The sequence below is a fragment of the Corvus moneduloides genome, chromosome 30, assembly GCF_009650955.1.
Source record: "Corvus moneduloides isolate bCorMon1 chromosome 30, bCorMon1.pri, whole genome shotgun sequence".
In the NCBI taxonomy this organism is placed as follows: Eukaryota; Metazoa; Chordata; class Aves; order Passeriformes; family Corvidae; genus Corvus; species Corvus moneduloides.
This window is the reverse complement of record NC_045505.1, coordinates 1,574,833-1,598,055: the sequence shown is the minus strand read 5'-3', so window position 1 is coordinate 1,598,055 and position 23,223 is coordinate 1,574,833. Positions and strand designations below refer to the sequence as shown.

General features: G+C 54.2%; 2 protein-coding genes and 1 long non-coding RNA gene across 3 annotated transcripts; 1 reads left to right on the top strand and 2 right to left on the bottom strand.

The window, feature by feature from the left end:
* Positions 1–8,354: 8,354 nt before the first annotated feature.
* Positions 8,355–11,939, bottom strand: LOC116436791. Its single transcript, XR_004237068.1, has 2 exons — positions 11,621–11,939; positions 8,355–9,379 (listed from the first exon to the last, which is right to left on the bottom strand). It is a non-coding gene; the product is annotated as an uncharacterized LOC116436791 (long non-coding RNA).
* Positions 11,940–16,367: 4,428 nt separating this feature from the next.
* LOC116436772 (zinc finger protein 853-like) lies at positions 16,368–19,982 on the bottom strand. The gene is made up of 3 exons (XM_032094161.1): positions 19,619–19,982; positions 19,116–19,230; positions 16,368–17,261 (listed from the first exon to the last, which is right to left on the bottom strand). Exons 1-3 carry the CDS (start codon positions 19,826–19,828, stop codon positions 16,741–16,743), a joined length of 846 nt encoding a protein of 281 aa, XP_031950052.1. The 5' UTR covers positions 19,829–19,982; the 3' UTR covers positions 16,368–16,740.
* A 1,683-nt stretch (positions 19,983–21,665) lies between these two features.
* LOC116436780 (death domain-containing protein CRADD-like) lies at positions 21,666–22,997 on the top strand. The gene is made up of 2 exons (XM_032094168.1): positions 21,666–21,768; positions 22,231–22,997. The coding sequence occupies exon 2, from the start codon at positions 22,267–22,269 to the stop codon at positions 22,903–22,905; it is 639 nt and encodes a 212-aa protein (XP_031950059.1). The 5' UTR covers positions 21,666–21,768; positions 22,231–22,266; the 3' UTR covers positions 22,906–22,997.
* Positions 22,998–23,223: the final 226 nt, after the last annotated feature.

Genomic DNA, 23,223 nt, shown 5'->3' with positions numbered 1-23,223 from the left:
TCAGTGACACTTGGAATGGGCCACGCCATTTCACCGCCACTGGCGCTTCTTTCTACTCCTTAACTAGGACTCAATCTCCTGGTTGGATGTTACAAGCAGCAAAGTCCAAAGGCGGGGCTTGTGCCAGCTGAGCTTTCTGTTGAAGGGGTTTCACAAGAAGCAGTATCCTGGCCACAGATGGTTTTAAATATGCATCACTTGCCTCTACCCCTCCACTAGGTTGAGACTTACCACGGTAATTGCAAACGACGATTGAAAGGGAGATAACTGAATCTCTCTTCTGGGTCGGGCTCTCATTCTCGCCAAAGCCAATGTCCAAAGCCCTACCCATGGCATCCTGGTTTCTATTACCAGCTTCAAAAGGTGTTTATTTCTCTATTCATTTTTTTCTATCCTAGCCGAGCTCTGGGGGTGCCAGGGCCTATGGAGGTTCCATTGTGTTCCTAAAGAAGCCAAAACCCCTCGAAGGATCTTTCCTGCAAAATGAGTTCCCCTATCTGAGTCTATTGCTTCTACAATGCTGTATCTTGGAATGATTTGTTCCAAAAATGCCTTAATAACTGATCCTGTCATTGCTGAAGCAGTTGGAAATGCTCCTGGCCACCTTGCTAGCTGACATACCATTACCAGAAGATATTAAGCCTTCCCACTTGGGGCATCTCAGGAAAATCCACCCGGCATCTTTGGAAGGGACATGCAGCCCAAGGCCTCCCTCCCCTGGCAAGTTACTTTGTAAGTTGGCTGTTTGCTTTAGCACAGATCAAGCAACCTTCAACAGCTCGTTTTGCCAGTCTAAAAAGACCCCCAGCAACATACATCATGAGGAAGGCTTCTGCCAATCCTCAGGAAGTGCAAGGACTCTCTTCACAGAGTTGTTTTAGTATTGGTAGGGCCAAAGCTTCTGGTATCTCTTGTTTGCCATCCCTTGTAAACCAATTATTGCCTTCTTTTAACTGTATCTCGAACTCCTCTGGTAGAAAAGACAGCTTCCCGGGCAGTGATGGAGTCACTGGGAGCAAAGGGGGCATCTTGGAGAGTTCTGGCAGAAGTGTTGCTTTCTGAATTTCTTCATCCACCAAAAAGGAGACAGAGGAGTCCTGTAACATTCTTCAACTACAGGGAGAGGCCATGGGGCTTTTGCCATGGAGTCTCTCAAATGATTGTGGAACACAACCCCCTTTTTATGCCAAGTTCCGGGCAACAGCACCCTCTTCCTTTTCCCCACTGGCTGAGGTACTCAGGAGGTACAGACTTCTCAAACTGCCTACTCTATGCCCCCCTCTAATATGCACCGCCCTTTTGGTATGGAAAAGGAAGAAAAAGAAACTATTCCTAATGCTATTAAGTCTTTGCTGCCTTGCTCTAGATTCAGGCATTTAACACGGCCTTGGCTGAGCAACAGTCTCTGTCGATTAGTAACATTTTCTAGAACTAATACTTTCTTCTGTTACTTCCCTCCCAGTAAATTCCTAGCCTTGTCTAAGGACGGATTCACACGGTCTCTTTGTAAAGACACATCTATGTTACTCCTTTCACTCCCACACCTTCTTGGCAGTGGGACGGCTCCCCCCGGCACAGCACCTGGCACAAAACTCCCCTATGCGCACACACACACCTGCACTTACCCTGCACTCCGCTGCACACACACACACACACACACCTCCCGCACACTAACACCCCCCTCCACATCCCCACCATGCTACTTGCAGTGGCCCCGCCCCTGCCATCCCGGCCGGCTGGCAGCACCCACTCCTCACATGCTTCCCCATGCCTTGCGTTTCCTTGCTGCCCCCTCTGTAGCCTTCCGTCAACCTGCCTTTTCTCCCCTGCCTTGCATTGGCTTGCTCACCCATCCCCCACCTGACTTCCTTTCACATTCATCTAGGTCTGGCCTCACCTTTCCTTTTCCTTCTAGGACCCTCATTGCCTCGCCTCGCCTCGCCTCGCAAAGCCACCACTTGCCTTGCCCTGCCCTTGAACCCCTCCCTTGCCTTGCATGACCTTGCTCACCCCTCCCCCACCTGGAATTCAAGACCCCTTTTCAATGACATTTCATGGCCTTGCCCTGCCCTTTCTGCTCCTCCTAGGAATCTCAAAGCTCTCAAGCATCTCCAGTGTTTCAGGATCACAGGAGAGGAAGACCAGGGGAGGACGCATGTTGCCACACTCATCTCCATGGGCAGCCTTTGTCTGGGAGCAATCCTTGCATGTCTTGAATCTTGGAAGGGCAATTCACATTTTGCCCTTGAGCTCGGGGACCAGAATGAGAGTTCTTTTGCATACAAAGGAAAGCAGGTAGCTCAAGTCTTTGAGGTGCACAGGAGAGATGACCCACGCGGGATCAAGGCCACACAGAGCACGTGGTCCTGGCCACTTTTTTGTACCAGCAGTCCTTGAATGTACTTCTCACCTGCCTTGCCTTGCCTTGCCTTGCCTTGGCAACACAGCAGTTTCCTTGTCTTGCCCTGCTAGCCCTCTGGAGCCCTCTGGAGCCTTGCATTCCTTTGCATGGCCATGCCCCGCCCTTGACCTGCCTACTGCTTTCCTCCAGGGCCTTGGCTTGCCAAGCACTTCCTGTTTCTGCCTGGCCTTCCCATCAGTGGACTTTCCTTCCTACGGCCAGCCTTGCCTCTAACTTCTGGGCCTTCTCTTGCCTACCACTCCATTTGCTTTCCCCTCACTGCTCTGGCCTTGCTTACCTCTCCCTTGACTTGCCCACAATTGCCTGCACTTGCTTTGCAGCGCCTTGCCTGCATGGAAGGCATGGGCAAGAGTGGTAGGCAGGGCAAAGCAAAGCCAGCAAGTTGTAGGTAGTGCGAGGCAAGGCAGACGTAGGCAAAGGAAGCAGAGCAAGGGTAGCTTAAGAAGAACTCGACAAGGTACTGAAGGCAAGGCAAGGCCAAGAGACTCGGAGTGCCTTTCCTTGCGAAGGCAAGGACATAGTGCCAGTGTTGCTGGAGCAGATGTTAAGGTGGCATGGGGAGGAATAGTCCAGCAAGACATTTCTCTTCTGGCCCCTTCCATGTAGGGGCAATTGTTGGACATATTCAATACTGGAGGTGGATCAGTCCCTGGATGTGTTGTATTTTGGAGGAGGGGATGACTTTTTTTGGAGATGGGCTTGTAGTTGCTCTCTTTGGCAAGGAAAGCAGGTTTGGATGTGCACATCAGGTGCTCTTAGGGATTTTAAAGGCTTTTCCCAAGAGGCAGAGCTCTCTCTGGGTTAGAGCTGTTGAGCTGTCCGTGGGAATGCAAAGGCCAAGCTCGGGAGCCTTTTGTCCTGGTGCCTTTCTTGTGTGAGCAGTCCCTGGTGCCGTTGTCTCTTTGGATCCTGACTCTGGCAGAGGGAAGGCTTAGCATGGTACCTAGAGCTGAGAAGGAAAGTGCCGAGAGCAGCGTGTGTGCTGCTAGTTTGAGGGGTGCAGTTGAAGTTGCAGGCAGCAAGAGCTTCCTCAGCTGGCACTGTTTTGAGCTCTATTTTTGCCAGATGGTTTCAAGTTGGTGGGCGGAATCTGCGAGAGGGAAAAGATTTGTTTGGGCCAAAGAGGTTTGTCTGGCTCTTGGAGTGTGGTGTAAAGAAGAGTCTGCTCTAGGAAGGGGAAGATTAGGGACATCTTTTTGTCCTGATGTCCTGTTGATTTGAGAGCAGGGAAGTTTCCAAGTTGCCTCTGCCCTTGGGCTGCTTTCGAGCAGCGCCAGGTGCTTGGCCTTCTTTTGCAAGTCGTCAGCGCCATCGTGTGCTTGTTTCCATGAGCGCTGACAGTGGCCAGGAAAAAGCCAAGCGCTTGGCTGGCGCGGCCCCAGTCGTGTGCGAGCAGTTGGTGGAAGAGCTCCGCTGTGCATCCTTGGAGACCGACAGAATGAGATCCTGCGCAGAGCGGGGAAGGAAGAGGAACCGTTTCAGTGTTGGCTGTGCAGTTTATCGGGGGCAATCCAGCACAGCCTCTCTCTTTCTGAACCTTTTCTGTGCGATCAGCTGCTCAACATGTAACTCACACACGCTGAACTGCATCAAAGTCCCTGGAGACGTGCACTTTTCCTCAAGCTCTTTGTACCACCTTACCCTCTCACTCTCGCAAATCCCGAACCCCCTCCAAAACACCTCGCAGCTGCTACCATCAAAAACATCCTAGAACAAAGTGTTGGCCTTCATTGTCCTTTGCAGTCTCAAAAGTAGCCCAAACACGCTAGTGATTTGCACTTTACTTCTCTCTCTATATATAGCATCTTCGCATTTTCTCGAGGTGGCAGAGTCCATCGCTACAGCAAAGTATTTCCAGCTGCAGTTCAGACTGAGAGATTTGCCAGGACAGAAGGCATTTGCTGACCTTCTCTCCTGTAAAACCTGGTATTCGTAGCCCAGTCACTTTCACACACCTTCAGTGTCACCAAGTCCAAGCAGCTAGAGCTCACAGAGAAAGAAGTGTCAGGACAGATCTTCTTAAGTGTCATGGTTTGATGCTGGCTAAGTGCCAGGCACCCATGAAAAAACTCCCATCTACTTATTTTTCTTTGCTATGGCTGAGCAGAGGAGGGGGGATTGAAAACTTCATGAGTTGAGATAAGGATTATTTGGGAAAAAAAAGAAACACTTTAAGGCAAAACAGTTTCAAAAACAATATAAAGAAGATTTATTATTAACGGAGTTAAAAGTAAAAAGGGTAATGAGAACCAAAGCAAACCTTCAGAACACCTTTCTTTCCCAGTCCCTTCCTCTTTCCACCAACAGCACAAGGAAACAAAAACATGGGGTTTTGCTCAGTATTTCACATCCTAAAAATCTTTTTTCTGTATGCTTAAGGAAAAGAGTTTCTTCTGCTGTGCCGTGGGATCCTTGCCACAGGAGATAGTTCTCTGCGAACTTTTATAGCCTGGTTTTAACTTCCACAAGCAGCAGTCCCCCCTGAACCTTCTGCAATGTGAGTCCCTCCCATGGGCCAAGCAGTCTTCCCACAATTGCCTTGTGTGGGTCATTTTAGTCTTTTAAGGATGAGCTGTTCTAGTTTGGAAGCGAAGGTTCTCTTCCTCTGTCTCTAAAAGCAAAGGTCGTCTCCCCCTGCTCCTCACTAGATTACGGCTTTGCAGCACCCACGCACTCCAGTGTGAGCACTGCTCCTCACGGGCTGCGCATTGATCTCTGCATCCCCCGTGCACCTCATGAGTTACAGGGACACAGTTTGGTGTCTTACAGTCCTCGCCACAGCCTGCAGGAGAATCTCAGCTCCGGCGCTTGGACCTCCTCCTCCCTCTCCTTTTTTTCACAGCCCTCGGTGCCGCCGCGTTGGTTTTCCTCACGTGTCCTCACTTTTCCTTTTCCTCTGACTTGGAAAAGAGTCGGTGTCTGTAAGCTGCATTGAGAGGTTGATCTCGTGCAGGCTCCACATCGGGGAGTTGCTCGCCGTGTCTCTCGCTGCACGGGTGGCTCCAGCCCCAGGAGGGCCCCGGCCATGCGGTCCTGGCCTCGGGAAGGGCCCCGCTGGGATGGGCCCTGGCGGCTGCCTCGCCACCCCTCGGGAGAAGAAAGAAAAGAACTTCCCATGGTTTTTCCTTTCTTAAATATGTCATCACAGAGGCGTTAAAAACTTGTTTGATTGGGCTGCCCGATTAAGTTAATTAACCTGCCCATCGCCAGAGCCTTCAGCGATTAGCTCTGTGCCAGACACAGAAGTTTCGAGCAGCTTTTCTTCTGCCCCCACCACAAACCAGGCTGTGTTAAACCAACACACTAAAGCACCCCCTTCTCTTAGCAGCATTTAAACCACACACAGCACACTGGGACTATGCACCGTCCTTCTGACATATACGTGCCATCGGATTTTCCCACTCTTGCAGGTCTTTTTCCAACGTCCAGCAGCTGCTCCCCTGAAAAGGCTGTAGAAGAAAAAGCCAGTGCTACACTGCACCTTCCCCTTGCCACATGTCAGCCACATCAAACTCACCGGTGCACTCTGTACTTGCCTTCTCCCCTGATTCTACCATCGTGTTCTCTGCATCTCAGAGTCTAAAGCTAAATGGGATTTTTCCCCTGGGGCTTGGATAAGAATATGTGGAATCACAAACAGCTTTTGTTGAATTTCCCCCTTACAACTGCTAACTTGAATTCAGCAGGCGAGCGAGAGGCAGATACGCTCCTCTTGCAGCCTGTACGAGGCACAAGCCCAGTGCCAGACCTTAATTTGGACATGGTTAATTTCTATTCGTGAGAAAAGCCTGTGAGAAGAAAAGCAGTTAGTTTTTATTCATGAGAATATAGTATAAACAGAAGGATGAAAGTTAAACAATAGAAGGAGAAGAACAGCAACATATCTGCACCTGTCATTTTCTGAATGCTTGAACACTTGTGCCATAGGTAGCCAATGACTGTAAGTTTTAGTTAACAGTAGCCCGTAAGTCTATTGTAGTAGTTTAGCAGCCAATCAATCTGTAACACGAAAGACAACATACACAAGGGGTATAAAAGAGGCTGCTATGTTTAATAAATGGCTTTTTGCCCTTTATCCAAGGCACTGTCTGTGTGTGTTGTGACTGCCCCAACAGCAACAATTCACCATTACATTCTGTCTCTCTCACAGTCTGAATCTAAACCAAAAATTTTTCAGCTACATCTTGCAATGAAAAATGCGACAAGTTGCTCAATTGAACCATGCACCTCAGGCAAGGAAACATATACTCACTCCACAAGTGAGAACTGCGGTCTCACTCTGCTGCTCTGCAATTTTCTGGTCAGCTTCAAGTAAGGTCACGCACTTTCAAATTTGCAGTGACCAATGTGTCCGTGTCCTTTTGTACAGAAATATGTTCTGTGCGAGAAGCGGGTGGACACTTTGAGCTCTGGGAGAATGAGAAGGCGTGATGCTTCGTAACGCTGAGAACAAACCTGTGGAGCACCGTGGCTGCAGTGTACAGGCTGCAAGAGGAGCGTTACTGCCGCTGGACTGCCTGCCCAAACCAAGTTATCCATCGTAAGGGGGAAGGTCTGTGACAGCTGCCTGTGCTCATACATATTCCTGTCTGAGCTCGACGTGGAAACAATCCTGTTTAGATGCCAAGATTCGAAAACTGATGCCAGAAGATGCTGTAAGGGTAAGTAGGTAATGCAGCCGTGTGTTTGGTGTGGCTGTCATGGGGCAAGGGGAAGGTGCAGCCCTGGCTTCTTCTGTTAGAGCCTATTTGGTGGGAGCAGCTGCTAGACTTCGGCAACGGAGCTGTGAGAGTGAAAAATGTGACAGCAAGTCTGAGAAGGAAGGTCCAGAGCTGCAGTGTGTTGTGCGCAGTTTAAAGGCTGCTTGGAGGAGTGATTTAGGAATGCTTTCTGTTTAATGCTTACTTCTGACTGGAGCTATAGCTGCTTGGACCAGACATATAACCCTAAAGGTGTATGGAAGTGCCTATATCCAGGCTGTGTGGTGGAGTTCAACATGGGCAATATACAGGTTGAAGTAGCAAGAACATTCTCAGCTGACTCTGATTTATGAATTTTGCTGGACTTTTGCAATTCAGTACACTACCCACACGAGCACGGTGCTCTGTGGCTTCATTCTTTGCTCTGTGTGTGCTGGCCAAAACCGAAGCCCATCGATGGCATTCAGCTTTGTGGCTTTTCAGCCTGTTTTCTGCACACATCTACAGTGTGCTGTGCACAGATTTTCCTCAGCTGTAAGACCAGTCATACTCTTTGTGCTTCACAGAGTCCAAACTGCCCGTCTAGCTGTCACTCAGTCAAATGTGCAGGAGAGAAGCACTTCCTGCATTAGTCTTTCTATGTCCAAGACTTTCAACACAGCACCACAATCTGCAAACGAGAAGGGGTAATGAAGAACACGCTTTTGTCCTGGCACATTTTTCTGTGCGAGACGTCTATCCAGATCTTTGGTCCTTGTGAGGCTGTAAAGTGTGCGGTGGGACTTGGAACTGGGAAAGAAGTTTCAGACAACAAGAGAGGCAGAATGTGCTGGTACCTAGCGCTGAGAGGGAAAGTGCATAGCTCAGGTGTGTTTTGGCAGAAGCAGCCCTGGAGCGTTTCGCTGCCGGCACCGTGCTCTGGGTGAGAAGCAGATGGTGGCTCGACTCTGGCAGAATGAAAGCGCGGCAAGGTACTAAAGGGGAGGAATGAAGGTGGAGGGCACTGGGCTCGTGTGTGCAGTGTACAAGATGAGAGAGGAAATAAAGCCTGAAAGAGAAACAGAATGGGAAACAGAAAAGTGAAGTGGGAAGCAAAGTAAGAAATACAGTGAAAAGCAAGACAAAAGAAGAAATGAGGAGAACAGAGGAAACTGAGGAAATGGGAGACAAAGAGGACAGACAGGAGACAAAGAAAAAAGACTAAACCACGCCAAAGAAAGAGAGGAGACAAAAAGGGTGGGGGATATCTTTATTAGGGTTTGTTCAACTTTACTGAATGACTTTTTCTATTTACGCTTCAGGAAAACACAGGAAACAACAATGTATACAGACAGAAGGCTGTACAATGCAAAACATTATCTGTGTGTATTGAATTTGCTTTTGTTCTGTAAAGAAGTCCATACAGTTTCTAACCTGAAGGCAATACAAGTACAAATACAATCCATAAACACATCAGTAAAAGTACAGTTTACATACAGAGCGGCGACAAACCCAAGTACAGAATAATACAGGGCAATACAGGCCAAATACATATCAACATAATGTAACCATTTTTCTATTTCTGGAAAATTTATGACATTTTGTGTTATTGTTACATCACAGGAAACCCAAAAAAAAAAAAAAAAACATGCAGAGAACACAACCCTCGTCCACCACGCACACCTTGTTCAGCTTACACACAAACACAACCTCACTCTCATCTCGACCGCCCCATCACTCCCCGGCCACCGCCAGCCGTCGGAGCACATTCACAGCACTCTGTGGGAACGGGGTTCCCGGGAGCCTCAAAAAAAATCATTCTGCCTGAAAAAAACCCTGTCCTGGCATGATCTGCACCCAAACCCCGTCAATGAACATCACCTTGCAGACTGGCTGGGACCAAGGAAAAAAACCCAGCTGGGGGGCTTTTGCATTCTAAATTTAAAAATGAGTTGAAAAACCTGAATGACAAAAATCACAAACACAAGGGTAGAAGCAGTCAATAGACATACACTGTCACACACAGACACAGCCAGCCAGACACAGCCAGCCAGACAGACACAGACAGCCACGTGCTCTCACACACAGATATGCACTCTCACACGCAGACAGCCCTCCTTCAGCTTACACACTGACTGCAGCCCTTACTCAAAACACTCCACACACAAAGAAGATGCTTTGATAAATCTTCCAGCTGCTGCTTCTTGACATCAAATAATAGATTCTGGGAAGATCAGTAACATCAGTGACCACAGAGATCGAAATCCGCCTCAGGACCCTGCAAGACAACATGAGGCAGTCTACAAGTGGCTGTCTGACAGCTAGGAGATATCTCCATACCGGGCCCCCAAATTTTCCACCCAAAAGCCCATAGACAAGAGGTGAACCATAAAGGTTTACAACTGTTCTGCCTAACCGTGACTCTACATGCCAGAGCAGGGCAGCTCCAAGCGTAACTGGCACACAGACATGCAGTGCACCAAATATAGCAAAGATGACACAAGGATTTGAGATAATTCTCCAGAAGATTAATTCTTGAGCCCCATTCATTTTGAGGCACTGGAACCTGCAGAACTACCCCAGTCACTTGAGGAGGGTCTAAGACACTCCATATAGAAGTCCAAGAAATGGCACATCAAAAGAAGGTACTACCAAAACTGAGGAAGGTGGATGAGAACATCTTGTGTGCTTTTTCTGGTCTCAAAAAGTAAAAATGTAAAGATGCTGGAATACCCCCGATCCGGGAAAGCATACAAGTGGAGATGCTTGCTGCTGGTACGGCCTGGAAGGATGCTGATTAAATAGACTGTGCAAAAACCTCGGACACGATGGCATCCGGGGCCCGTGAGGTGCTCCTAGGGCAAAACCAGCCCCACTGACCAAGATATAACAAAGCCCTATGACACGAAAGACGATGAATACAAACGACATAACACAGACACAAATAACGTAACACAGACACAAACGACATAACATAGACACAAACAACATAACATAGACACAAACAACATAACATAGACACAAGTTGAAACTGCCTAGCAGTTTCACCTGATGGACCCAAGATTCCTAGTGCAAGATGAGCCAGAGGCTGATGATGCTGAAAGAAAGAAGGCTCCACGGCAATAGCACGTGATGGTGAAACATAACTCTTTACAAGAAGTTAGTGCCGAAGCTGTCAAGAAAATGCTCAAGAAGCTCGGTAGGCCTAGAGAAAGAGGCAACAACTGCCAGGCCATAAGAAGGGATATCTAGAGAAGGACTCTGCCATCGAAGGTCTAAATGATGTCACAAAATGTGACTGAGCAACAAATGACCGAGATGTGAGATGCAGGAGTGCTCCACTCACAAGCGCTCGAACGCAGCTGTGCTGATGAGTAGATGGAACGGAGACCGGGGATCACTCCAGGCCCGAAGGAGCTCTCCTTGGGTGAAAGATTCATGGTGACATTGAGACTTGAAGAAGGCAAATGACACGAAGGTCACGAGAACACAGAGAGAGGAAAACACCTGATGGCAAGGGCTGCCCCAGCTGACATCTCTTGCGGGCAGCTGCATCACCAAACAGTATAATCCCTTGGGTCTCGCTCTGCTACTGTGAAATACTACAAACCCTGCTGTTCTGGGGTTTAAAAGCTACTTTTAGGTCAGCAAAAAGTCTCTGGCTGGGACAATTCGCTGAATTAATTGGTAAATCCCAAAATCTCTTTCCAAGTACATAAAAACCTACACAAAAAGGTGGTGGGTACACCAGAGGTGCTTCAGGTTCCCTGAACTGTAGGGAAACTGTCCCGAGTCTGGCTTTGGGCCACTGCCCCTGGCACACTGGCCTTTCCAGACCAGCCATCCTCCTTGGGAAGGCCAGGGAGAAGGGAAGGGGTTTTGGAGCCCCTCTGGTAACTGCCAGCCCTGCTGCCAGTGAGCGATGGTGCTGTCAGTGCCTGCAGCCCTCACCCCAGCTCGGGCCAGTGGATGGTACTTGGGGTGGCGTTTGCAGTGCTGGAGCAGCAATTGCACCCAATGTCTTCAAAGGGCATTTCCAACCTCCAGGATTGCAGGGGACGCTCAGGGACGGACTCAGCTGCACAGACAGGCATGGGAAGCTGTTACACGCAGATTATATTGCCATGAGCGAGAGCACTTCAGTGCATCGTTAAGAGAGTGCAGAGAGCCGGAAAAAAACACCCAGTTACACCTTTATCCTGCTCTGTGGTTTGCAAGTGGGGCATGAACACCATTTCGTTATGATCTTGAGAGTTCTGAGGAAAATAACAATAAAGGTGGCAGTGAAGATGCCACTTTTCTGACACTCCTGCTCCAGAACCATGACCCAGCAGGTTTCTGTGGGAATCTGAATTATTTGTGTCATTCAGAAGCTGCACACTCCTAAAGCAGTGCCTTGGGAACACAGTTTCTCACTTGTGTTTTGTAATCTGAGTTGTATTTCCAGCACATTTCAAGACAGTTTAAATCAGAATGAGGTCACTTGGTGACAACACGTCAGGCACATCAGGAGACCCACCAGACAATATTCACTATGGACTCTCCATTCCCATCGCTCCATCTGCAGCATCCTCTTTTCTCATGCATTGAACAGTTCTGTTTGAAGGATTGCAGTCAGGAAATGGACTGCTGATCCCAGAAGAAAACCCCCAAGGCAATTTTTACTCCCTGCAGATAGATGGAATGAACAAGGGCAACTGCTGTCACAGAGGGGAAAAAAAGAGAGGTTTAGCAGCTTTGGAGTTCAGTCTGGACCGGGCGTAGACGGACGGAGATCTCTATAAGCAGATCTTGGAACATGCGGTTTATTGCAAAGGGCGTGGGTATAGGGGCACTGCTTAGAGCTGCAGCTGGCAGCTCTGAGCAGGCCCAAGAGAGCAAGAGAGTAAGCGAGTAAGTAAGGAGAGAGAGAGCGAGAGGAGTGAGAGTGAAGAAGAAGTGATGAGAATAGGATGGAATGGACTGGTGAAGTCCTGGTTACAATACAATAAATCATCTTCTGTACTGAATATTCTAATTGTCACTAACCAATCTAATACAAGATACAAATCCTATAGCATTTACATACAGCCTGTAAGAGTTCTTATATTACCATAGAGTGTTACATCTTAACTTCTAAAAACTACTCTTTGGACCCCTTCTGCTGAGCTAGTAGGGTCTGCTCTGACCCTTGGACCTGCCTGCAAGCAGAGGGTATTGTTCAATCAAGAGGGGATTACCTTCAGTTGGCCATACCATTGTTTTCCAGTTGTTCAGTAACTAAGACTTGGTATTTCAAAAGTGGCTTTCATTTCGATGTCGCCTGTAGTTTTCATATTCCCAAAATCTTTTGTCAGGCAATCATATTTATAAGGCTTTCCTGTTTCATCTTCCCCAACAGAGAGGATTGTTGTGATCAGACACCTTTCCCTGTTGAAGGCTTCAGTTTCTGCTGCCATCCCTAAGCAGCTCTGCCTTGGCTCTGCCTGCCTGCTCCAAAATACCTCCGTGGGGTTTAACTCCAGCTCTTTGGATCTGCCCATCCCCACTGCTCTGACAGGCACCACAGCAGGTGAAGACCTGAACAGGTACAGCCAGGGGCACACCAAGGCCACCAGGTTTTGCAGCACAGCTTCTTGTGCTTCACTTTTTTGTGACTTCACTTGTGACTTGTGACATCACTTTTTTGGTACAGATCCACTGCAGTGTAACCGAATCGAAAACATCCAGCAAGACTTAATAATAACCCAGAAGATCCAGTGCACCACCTGTGTGTTACCTCAGTCAGTTCAGGTGGGGTTTGTGAGAGAAGAACTGTGTTTCAACCTTTGTACTAATCTGTTGAACTGCTTTTCCACAATACAAAAATTAAGGATTTTTGCTTTTGTTTTTGTCTATGACAATAGGGGGTGTTCCAGTTGTGGGCTCTTCTCCCCAGGAAGGAGAATTTGTCAACAGATTGTCACAAGGCCTGTTTGAGAGTGGCCACTGGGAGTCCAAGGCCAGCAAGAGCCCTAGCTCCTGGAAGGTTTTGTCTTGGAGAAATCCTACAGCATTTCCAGTTTAAGGAGATGGAATCCTACTTTCGGTCTGGGGCTCCTGGCTGGAGCCATTTTTGACAGGAAGAAAAACTCAGAAACCCAGGGTCTTAAGGCCAGTTCCGAGGTAGTGCCTGGGAGTCCAAGACCAGGGAGATGTAGTTCTGGGTAGTGTTTTTCTGGGAGGAATCCTCTGACATTCACAATTTCAGGAGGCAGTATCCCACTTTCGGCTCCCTGCTGCGAAATGCGGCTCTTTTCCACAGGTAGGAAAACCTGGCAAACCAGCGTCTCAAGAGCAGCTCAGAGGTACAGCCTGGGAGCCCAAAGGCAGCCAGCACCCTAATTCCTGGCAGTTTTGTCTGGGTGAAATCCTCCGACGTTCGCAGTTGTAGGACAGGGAATCCCACTTTCAGAGCCCGGCTCCATGCTGCGAGTGGTGGCTCATTTCCACTGAAGGAAAACTTTCCAGCTTGGTGTCTCAGGGGCAGTTCACAGGAGCCCCCCGGGGGCCAAGGCCAGCCCAAGCCCTAGCTCATGGAAGCTTTCGTCTTGGAGAAATCCTCCTACATTCACAACCTTAAGAGGCAGAATCCCACTTTCAGACCCTGGCTCTGTGCTGCAAAAGATTAGGGTTAGGGTCAGGTTTAGGGCTGAAGGTGCTCTTGCAATTTTAGGAGGCAGAATCCCACTTTTGGCCCCAGGTTCTTGACTGTGAGTGATGGCCCTTTTCCATAGGGAGGGAAGTGTGGCAACGCAGTGTCTTGGGGCAGTTGAGAGGCATTGTCCAGGAGTCCAAAACCAGCCAGAGCCGTTGGTCCTGGCAGCTTTTGTCTGCGAGAAATCCTTTGATGTTGGCAATTCTGGAAGGTGGAATCCCCTTCTTGGCCACAGGTGCCTTACTGTGAGGGAGAGCTTGTTCCACGGGAATGAAAGCTTGGCCATACAGAGTCTTGGGAGGCAGTTGAAAGGTGGCCCCAGGGAGGGTTTTTAAGGTCTGAGTACCCAAGCAGAGTTCTCCTGCTTCATGTCTTTTGCTTTTTGTGGGTTCTTTTGCCTCTCTCCTGCATCTTGGCTCTACTCACAACAGTTCTAACTGTTTCAGAGTGAATTGTGCAGCGTGTCTGCCTCTTGTGGAGTGGGAAGTCCCCCTCCAGGGCAGAGCGAGACAGCACTGAGTCCACACTGCCCCAGATGGGTGCTGCAAGTAGGGTGATGTCCCTCCACGAGTTTTGGCCCTTGGCCAAATTTCAGGTGCCAGAGTGCATCACCAACCTTTTCCAATGGAGTTTCGGCTGCTGGAAAGCCAAGGGAGGGGAGGGCCAATACCATTTTCCCTTTGTCTCCGTACACAGGGTCACCTGTGGCCAGCACCCTCCAGGCGTAGGGATCACTCCACAGTTTTGGGGCTCTCTTTGTTCCTGTGAGGTTTGTGAGGTTCAGCATTTTTGTATCCAGTGGTTATTTGCTGTTCCTTTTTGCCTGTTGCTCTTCCAGTTTTTTGGTAAACTGTTATTTTCTCACTTATATATACTTGTACTCATTTCTCTTATTTCTCTTATTGGTGGAAAGGGATAGGTTAAAACTGACAGGAAGCAAATAATTTCAGAGTGTCCCCCCTTAAATTGTCTTAAACCAAGACACCCCCCAAAGCCCTGAGTCTCCCTGACTCCAGAGGGGCATTTTGGCTCCCTCTCTCCTCCCACTAGAATGAAAAATTATTGGAATGACACAAGACCAGATGACTGTGAGTGGGATCGAGGGATTCCAGGATGGGATTGTGTGATTGTAGGGGTTTTCAGGTGCCCCCTACACCACCCCCCAAATCTCGGAGGCCTCCAAGGTTTTTACTATGGTGTTTCCTGCCCCACCTCCGCCTCCCTCCAAAATTAGAAATTGTGTTGGAATTACACAAAGAGCTCAGAGGCTTCAACGGTGGGATCAAGGGATTACAGGATCATGGGATTTTGGGATTGGAGTCTTGTGATGTCCCCTGTACCCCCCACCCCACTGAGTCCCCCCCTCCCTGCAAGGATAGGAGGGTGCGTTTTCTGCCCTCCAGTAATTAAAAATAGTTGGAGTTAAGCAAGGAGGCTGGAGGGCTTGGTAGCAGGATCAAAGGATTCTGGGATCAGGGAATAGCGGGATCAGAGTTTTGGGGCACTCCCCTGCCCCTCCCCGAAACCCCTGAGCCCCCCTGAGGGTTTTATTGGGGCACTTCCTGCCCGCCCCCCAGCAGCCCAGAATTAGAACTGGTTGGAATCCTTACAGAATGAGGCTGGAAGGGTCATGGGGTTCCAGGGCTATGGGATAGCAGAACTGGACTCTTGCGGTGCTCCTTGTGCCCCCTCCACCCCCCTGAACTCTTTTTCCCCCTCCCAAGGATCTGGGGGTGCATTTTCTGCTGCCTCCCCCACAGAATTACAAATGATTGGAATTACACAAGCCCAGAGGGATCACGGGATTCTGGGATTCTGGGATTGTGGGATACAGAGACTGTGGGATTAAGGTGTGCCCTGCACCCCCCCAAACTCCTGAGACCCCCCAGGGGTTTTGCGGGGGCCCCCTGGAATTAAAAACGATTGGAATTGCACTATGAGGCCAGAGGGTTCAACAGCAGGATCGAGGGATCCCAGGATCGTGGAAATGAGGTTTTGGGGTGCCCCCTGCCACCCCCCCAAGAACTCCTGAGGGTCCAAAAGGCACATTCCCTGCTCCCCAGTAATAAAAATGGTTAGAGTTATCCAGTGAGGCCAGAGGTTCATGAGTGGGATCAAGGAATTCTGGGATCATGGAATAGCAGGATTGAGGTTTTGGGGTGCCCCCTGCACCCCCCCAAATCCCTGAGCCCCTTCTGATGTTCTGAGGGTGCGTTTCCTGTCCCCCAGAAATTAAAAATGGTTGTAATGATGCAAAAAGGCCAGAGAATTGTGAGCGGGATTGTGGGATTCCGAGACTGTGGGATCAGGATTTTGGTGTGCTCCTCCTGCAACCCTCCCTCCCAGAGCCCCCCAGAGTGCCTGGGGGTGCCAGTTGTGTGAGTGGGGCATCCCCGTGCCGCTCCCATTTTCCCCCAGGTGCCCTGGGCTGGCACTGGATCTGGCCTGCCTGGGAGAACCGAAAAAGCTTCCTGTGGCCACACTGGGATCACTCGGTGACCCCAAGACTTTGCAGTGGGAAGATGCTGTCATCACCCCCTGGGGGTGACGCCATGGGGGGGGTCCCCAAATCTGTGTGGTGGGACCAGGCTGCTCGGGGACCTTTTATTGATGATGTCAGCAGATCCACGCACCCCAATTCCAGGGTCCCCATCCCCACTCTGGGGTCCTCATCCTGGTGTCCCTGTCCCCATCCTGGTGTCCCCATCCTGGTATCCCCATCCTGATCCTGGTGTCCCCATTCCCATCAGTGTCCCCATCCTGGTTTCCCTGTACCCATCGCGGTGCCTCCATTGCCATCCTGGTGTCTCCATCCTTGTGTCCCAAGCCTGGTGTCCCTGTCTCCATCCCCATCCCATCCTCCCCATCCCCATCCTGGTGTCCCCATCACGGTGTCCCACCCCCCTCCAGGGTGTCCCACCCCATCCAGGTGTCCCTGTCCCCATGCCCACCCCGCTTCCCCCTCACACCACGTGCTCCCTGCGGTGCCTCCGGAGCTGGCCGGGGTTCCAGAAAGTGTCCCCGCACTCGGGGCAGAGGTGGGGCCGCTCTCGGCCGTGGGTACGGCGGTGCCGCCGCAGGTTGGAGCTGACGCTGAAGCTCTTCCCGCATTCCCCGCACCGGTACGGCCGCTCCCCGGTGTGCGTCCGCCGGTGCTGTACCAGCGCCGAGCCCTCCCCGAAGCGCTTCCCGCAGTCCCGGCAGCCGAAGGGCTTCTCCCCGGTGTGGATGCGCTGGTGTGTGGCCAGGTTGGAATTCTGGCTGAAGCCCTTCCCGCAGGCACTGCAGGTGAAGGGGCGCTCCCCGGTGTGGGTGATGCGGTGCCGCGCCAGGTCCGAGCTCCGGCTGAAGCCCTTCCCGCACTCCCCGCAGATTGTGGGGCGCACCCCAGCCCCCTGCGGCCCCAGCAGCTCCTTCAGGGGGCTCGGTCCCCCCACGGGGGGCCTGAAGGGCTTCCGGCGTGGCCGGGCCTGGCCGGGATGGGCTGTGGGAGACAGGGGTGGGCACTGGCGGGGTAGGGAAGGGGCCTGGGGCCCTTTGGCGCCAGCCCCGTCCCATCAGCACCTGCTCCAATCCCTCTCCCCATCCCATGTGTACGTGCCCCATCCCATCCACACCTCCACCAATTCCTCTGTCCCTTACCTGCCCCATCCCAATGACACCTGCCCTGTCCAACTGGCACCTGCTCCGGGCCCTCTGTCCCATCCTGGTCCCACTGGTACCCTCATCCTTTTGCCCATTCTCCATCCTCTCTTCCCCTTTTCCATTCCTTTTCCACATTCTCCATCCCATTTGTACCTTCTCTATCCCCACTGTCCTTTCTCCATCCTCTTTTCCACCTTCTCCAGCCCCTCTTCCCCTTTTCCCATCCTCTCTTCCCCTTCCTTATCCCATCCTTATCTGCACCATCCCCTCTTTCCTTTCTTCACTCCCCCTGAGCCTTTTCCATTCCTTCTCCCCCTTCCCCATCCCTTCTTCCCCATCCCAAACCCTTTTCCACCTTCTCCATCCCTTTTCCCCTTTCCCCACCCCTGTTGCCTCTCCCTCCCCTTTCCTACCCCCATCCCTATCCTATTCCAAAGCCAGAGTTCAGTTCCCCCCAGCCCTCCCATTCCCACCCAGACAAGGGTCTGGAATCAGGGTGCAGGGGGGCCAGGGTCTGGGACAGACATGGGGGTGGCACCACCCAGGGGTGACCCCAAATTCCCTCTGGAAACCAGGGATGGAGTTGGGGTACCTAGAAACCCCCCTGCACCTCAAAATCAGGACACCCTCATGCCATGGGTTTGGGACAACCCTGCACCCCAGTATTGGGACATCCTCATCATGTGAGATTGGGACATTCTTACACCCCAAAATCAGGGCATTCCCATTCCATGGGATTGGGACATTCCTGCACCCCAGTATTGGAGCACTCCCATGCCATGAGATGGGGACATCACTGCACCCCCAAACTTGGACATCCCCGTGCCATGGGGCTGGGACAACCCTGCACCCAAATATTGGGGCACTCCCATGCCATGAGATTAGAACAACCCTGCAGCCCCAAATCAGGTGATACTGACCCTGAACTCTGGGACTGTGGTGCCACCATATCCTGGGATCAGGGCACCACCGTATCCTGGGATCAAGGTACCCCATTCCATGGGAATGGGACATCACTGCACTCCAGGACTGGGGTACCCCTGAGTTGTGGGATCAGGGCACCATCTTACCCTGGAATTGGGACACCCCCATACCCTGGCAACAGGGTACCCCACACCATGGGAATAGGACAACCCCACATTCCTGGGACTCCCATATCCTGGGATTGGGGCATCCCCATACTCCAAGATCAGGGTACCCCATTCCATGGGACTGGGACACCCCCACATCCCTGGGGCACCCCCAGACCCTGGAATTGGTGCACCCCCATGCCACAGCAATGTGACACCCCCATATCCTGGGGCATGGGAAATGTGAATACATTGGAATTGGGGTACCCCACACAATGGGAACAGGACACTCTCACATCTCTGGGTACCCCCTGTGTACAGGTACCCCGACATTCCCAGGACTCCCTTACCCTGAGATGGGGTCACTTCCACAGTCCGGGATCAGAGTCCCTCCACACCATGGGATCCCAATCCCCCCACATCCCTGGGACTCCCGGGACCAGGGTCCCTCCCTCAGGTTTGAGATCTCCCTGTACCACGGGCGCAGGTTTCCCCCCCGCATCGCAGGTCCCCAGGGGACCCCCAAAAAAGCACCCACCCCTCCTCTGCGATTCCAGGGGGCCCCCTCAGAACCTCTTACCGTGGCCAGAGGCCTCTTTTGGGGGAGGGGGGGGTGGTCTCACCTGTGGGGGGACCCTCGGGCAGCGGGGAGTCCCGGGGATGTGAGGGGTCAGAAGGGTCTCGGGGGGCCGACACCCTCCCCGCGTCCATTGCCGCCGTCACCCAGATGGAGGGACCCTGCCGGGGGGGAGGGAGGGGGAAGGGAGAGAACTGGGGGGCCCGAGGACACTCCAAGGGGGGGTCGCTGCCGCCCCCGAGGGAGGGATCCCACCTGCCCCCACCCCCTCCGTGCCTCTCCTGATGCTGGGGGGACACACACACAGTGACATGGCGTCACCACCCTCGGCCCACCCCACAGCCCCTCCCATTCCCCGGTGCCTCCCCATCCGTGGAGGGACCCCCTGAATTTGGGGGGGAAGGGGGTGGCTCCCCCTCGCCCCTCCCCCCGCACCGCAGCCATGGCGGGGGGCTCCGGGAAGGGGAAGCGGAAAAAGAAAAGGAGCGGGGGTAACGAGGGGGGGTCGCTCTCGCTCAGTGGGGCCGGGGGTCCCCGGTGGTCACTCACCGCTCTTGGGGAGCTCGGGAGGGGCTCCGGGGTGTCGGACGAGGGCGGGCGGCGGGAAGGGCTCTCGCGGGGCCGCCAGTGCCGCAGTGTGATGGGGGGGAGGCCTCCGACTCCCCCCAGTCCGCCCAGGGCGACCCCCCCAAACCCGCCCCCGGGAGGGAGCCCACCCCAGAAAAAACGAGGGAGGAACAATAAGGACCTTCCCACCATCGGCGGTGGGATGGACTTGGGGGAGTCGGGGGAGGGGTGGCCAGGTCAGTCTGGTTTGGGGGACTCTGGGGGGGCACTTCGGGAGGGTTGTGGTTCGGGGATGCTGGGGAGGTTGGGGGGTGCACGGGGATATGGGGGCCACTGAAGGACTGGGGGGACTGGGGGATACAGGGGTGACTGCGGAGACTGGGGGATAAGGGGTTACTGGGGGGACTGGGAGATTAGGGGATACTGGGGTGCCAGGGGTAATGGAGAGAATGGGGAATTGGGGGATTTTGTGGGGACTGGGGGAATTCAGGGTTACTGGGGGGACTGGGGAATACTGGGGTTACTGGGGAGTTGGAGGATACTAGTGGGTCTGGGGGGTACTGGGGGATGCTGGAGGACTGGGGCGTGCGGGGGGATACTGGAGGGACTGAGGGATTGCAGGGACTAGAGGTTACTGAGGGAAACTGGGGGAATGCAGAGACTGGAGAATACTGGGAGGACTGGGAGGGCTGGGGGGACTGGAGGTACCAGGGGATTTGGGGCTGATGGGGGGGATTGGGGTTACTGGGGAGACTGCGAGATTGGGGGCATTGGGGGCATTGGAAGTGACGGAAGGACTGGGGGGGATCGAGGATTGTTGGGGGCTGCTGGGGGGACTTGGGGCACTTGGACTCAGTCCCCGCACCCCCGAACCGCCCCCGGCCCCGCTGCAGGCGGCCCCAGGCCGCGCCCCTCAGTGCAGCCGCGGCCCCCCCGGTCCGCTCACACCGAGCCCCCCCGGTCCGTTCACACCGAGCCCCCCCCCGGTCCGTTCATACCGAGCCCCCCCCGGTCCGTTCACACCGAGCCCCCCCCGGTCCGTTCACACCGAGCCCTGCCCGCTCCCCTCACACCGAGCCCCCCCCAGTCCGCTCACACCGAGCCCTGCCCGCTCCCCTCACACCGAGCCCCCCCGGTCCGTTCACACCGAGCCCCCCCCGGTCCGTTCACACCGAGCCCCCCCCCGGTCCGTTCATACCGAGCCCCCCCGGTCCGTTCATACCGAGCCCCCCCCGGTCCGTTCACACCGAGCCCCCCCCGGTCCGTTCACACCGAGCCCTGCCCGCTCCCCTCACACCGAGCCCCCCCGGTCCGTTCACACCGAGCCCCCCCGGTCCCCTCACACCGAGCCCCCCCGGTCCGTTCACACCGAGCCCCCCCCGGTCCGTTCACACCGAGCCCTGCCCGCTCCCCTCACACCGAGCCCCCCCGGTCCGTTCACACCGAGCCCCCCGGTCCCCTCACACCGAGCCCCCCCCGGTCCGTTCATACCGAGCCCCCCCCGGTCCGTTCACACCGAGCCCTGCCCGCTCCCCTCACACCGAGCCCCCCCCGGTCCGTTCACACCGAGCCCCCCCCCGGTCCCCTCACACCGAGCCCCCCCCGGTCCGTTCACACCGAGCCCCCCCCCGGTCCGTTCACACCGAGCCCCCCCAGGTCCGTCACACCGAGCCCCCCCCCGGTCCCCTCACACCGAGCCCCCCCCGGTCCGTTCACACCGAGCCCCCCCCCGGTCCGTTCACACCGAGCCCCCCCCGCTCCCCTCACACCGAGCCCCCCCGGTCCCCTCACACCGAGCCCCCCCGGTCCCCTCACACCGAGCCCCCCCCCGGTCCGTTCACACCGAGCCCCCCCCGGTCCGTTCACACCGAGCCCCCCCCCGGTCCGTTCACACCGAGCCCCCCCCCCGGTCCGTTCACACCGAGCCCCCCCCGCTCCCCTCACACCGAGCCCCCCCCGCTCCCCTCACACCGAGCCCCCCCGGTCCCCTCACACCGAGCCCCCCCGTCCCCTCACACCGAGCCCCGCCCCCGTTGCCATGGTGCCCGCTTGGCGGGAGCGGAGGCCACGCCCCCGCCCGGGGCCCGCGCCCACCGCCCGACGCGGAACCGCCGCGGTGGGAGCGCAGCGCGGTGAGAGCGGAGCGCGGCGGGGCGGGGACAAACGGGGCTTTGGGGGGACAGCGGGGGGGATCCGGGCTGGGGGGGCACCGCGGGCACGGCGAGATGGCGGGGACCCGGAACAAAGGGCACTGGCCACACGGCGGGGACATCGGGCGGAGCCAGGACGGAGAAGGGGCACTGGGGTGACATTGGGGGTCCCAGGCCCAGGGAAGGATGGGGGGACACTGGGGCCACACTCGGGTGTCTCAGGCCCAGGGCAGGGTGGGGTGCTCCAGGGGGACACTGGGAGGGCTCAGCCCCGGGGCAGGCTGGGGGCACTGGGATGGCCGATGACCCCTCTACCCCCAATTTGTGGAGCACAGGGTGACCTCTTTTCACCCTCACCCCGAATTTTTTCGGGCCGAGGAGTGGCTCCCTTTTCCCCCCAGTTTTTGGGTTGCGTGGTGACCCCTCCCAACCTTTGTGTCCCAGGATTGACCCCTTTTCCCTGCGGGATTTTCTGTCCCGATGGCGAGGGACGAGCGGGCGACGCTGCTGGAGGTGCACCAGGCGCTCCCGGAGGAGCAATTCCAGAGCCTGAAGTTCCTGCTGGAAGGGCGAGTTCCTGCCGGGCTTCTGCTCCCGGCATCGCGCCCCGAGTTGTGCCGGATCCTCCTCCAGCGCTTCCCGGGGAATTCCCTGCGCGTGACCGCCGGGATCCTGCGGCAGCTCGGCCGCCTCGACCTCATCCAGCGCTTCCAGCTGCCCCTGGAAGAGCAAATCCCAGAAGAAACTCCCTGGGAACGCAACGGGGACACCCCCGAGGTGAGGGGGGACCCCATTTCGGGATGTCGTCCTGGCGGGATTCCAGCTCCACCTGTGAATCCCCGGCGCTTGACGGAGAGGGATTTGATGCAAGTCGCCCAAAGATTGGGAAAAGAGTGGCAGGAAGTGGGAATCCTGCATCTAGGGCTGGAGCGGAGCCGGCTGGAGCAGATCCAGGAGGAAAATCCTGGCAGTCCCATCCTGTGGAATTTCGAGATGCTGCGGGAGTGGTGGCGGCGGGAGCGACACGAGGCCACAGCGTCCAAGCTCCGATCCTGCCTCGAGCCCGCCCGGCTCGACCCTGGAATCCTCGACTTCCTCCAGAGCCTCCAGGGGGATTGAGGGACCCCCAAACCCCATTTCAGGGGGAAAGGGGGATGCGATATCAAATTAATACGAAATCGGGACCATTAAATGCTGTTTTCATTCCATGAGTGTGGAATTTTGGGATCAAGTGCTGAGAATTCCCATCTTTATTCCTGATTCAAAGATTCCAGAAGGAAGCCTAGGCTCTGCTCCACTTCCTCAGGGATGGGGAGGGGCAGGTTTTGGGGTACCCTCCCTAGAGTTTTTCGGGTGCTCACAAATCCCCTTCCATCCGAATTCCGACCTCTGGAGCTTCGAGAAGTGATGGGAATGTCAGGAGAGTCACAAGGCCAC

What these genes read in the sequence shown, in the direction of transcription:
- LOC116436780 (XM_032094168.1), top strand. Translation starts at nt 22,267, where the DNA reads ATGGCGAGGGACGAGCGGGCGACGCTGCTGGAGGTGCACCAGGCGCTC.
- LOC116436772 (XM_032094161.1), bottom strand. Translation starts at nt 19,828, where the DNA reads ATGGTGGGAAGGTCCTTATTGTTCCTCCCTCGTTTTTTCTGGGGTGGG. An exon ending in TCCCGAGCTCCCCAAGAGCG is followed by an intron (nt 19,231 to 19,618) that starts GTGAGTGACCAC and finishes CCCCCCCGGCAG; the next exon opens with GGTCCCTCCATCTGGGTGAC. An exon ending in GCCCGAGGGTCCCCCCACAG is followed by an intron (nt 17,262 to 19,115) that starts GTGAGACCACCC and finishes TGTCTCCCACAG; the next exon opens with CCCATCCCGGCCAGGCCCGG.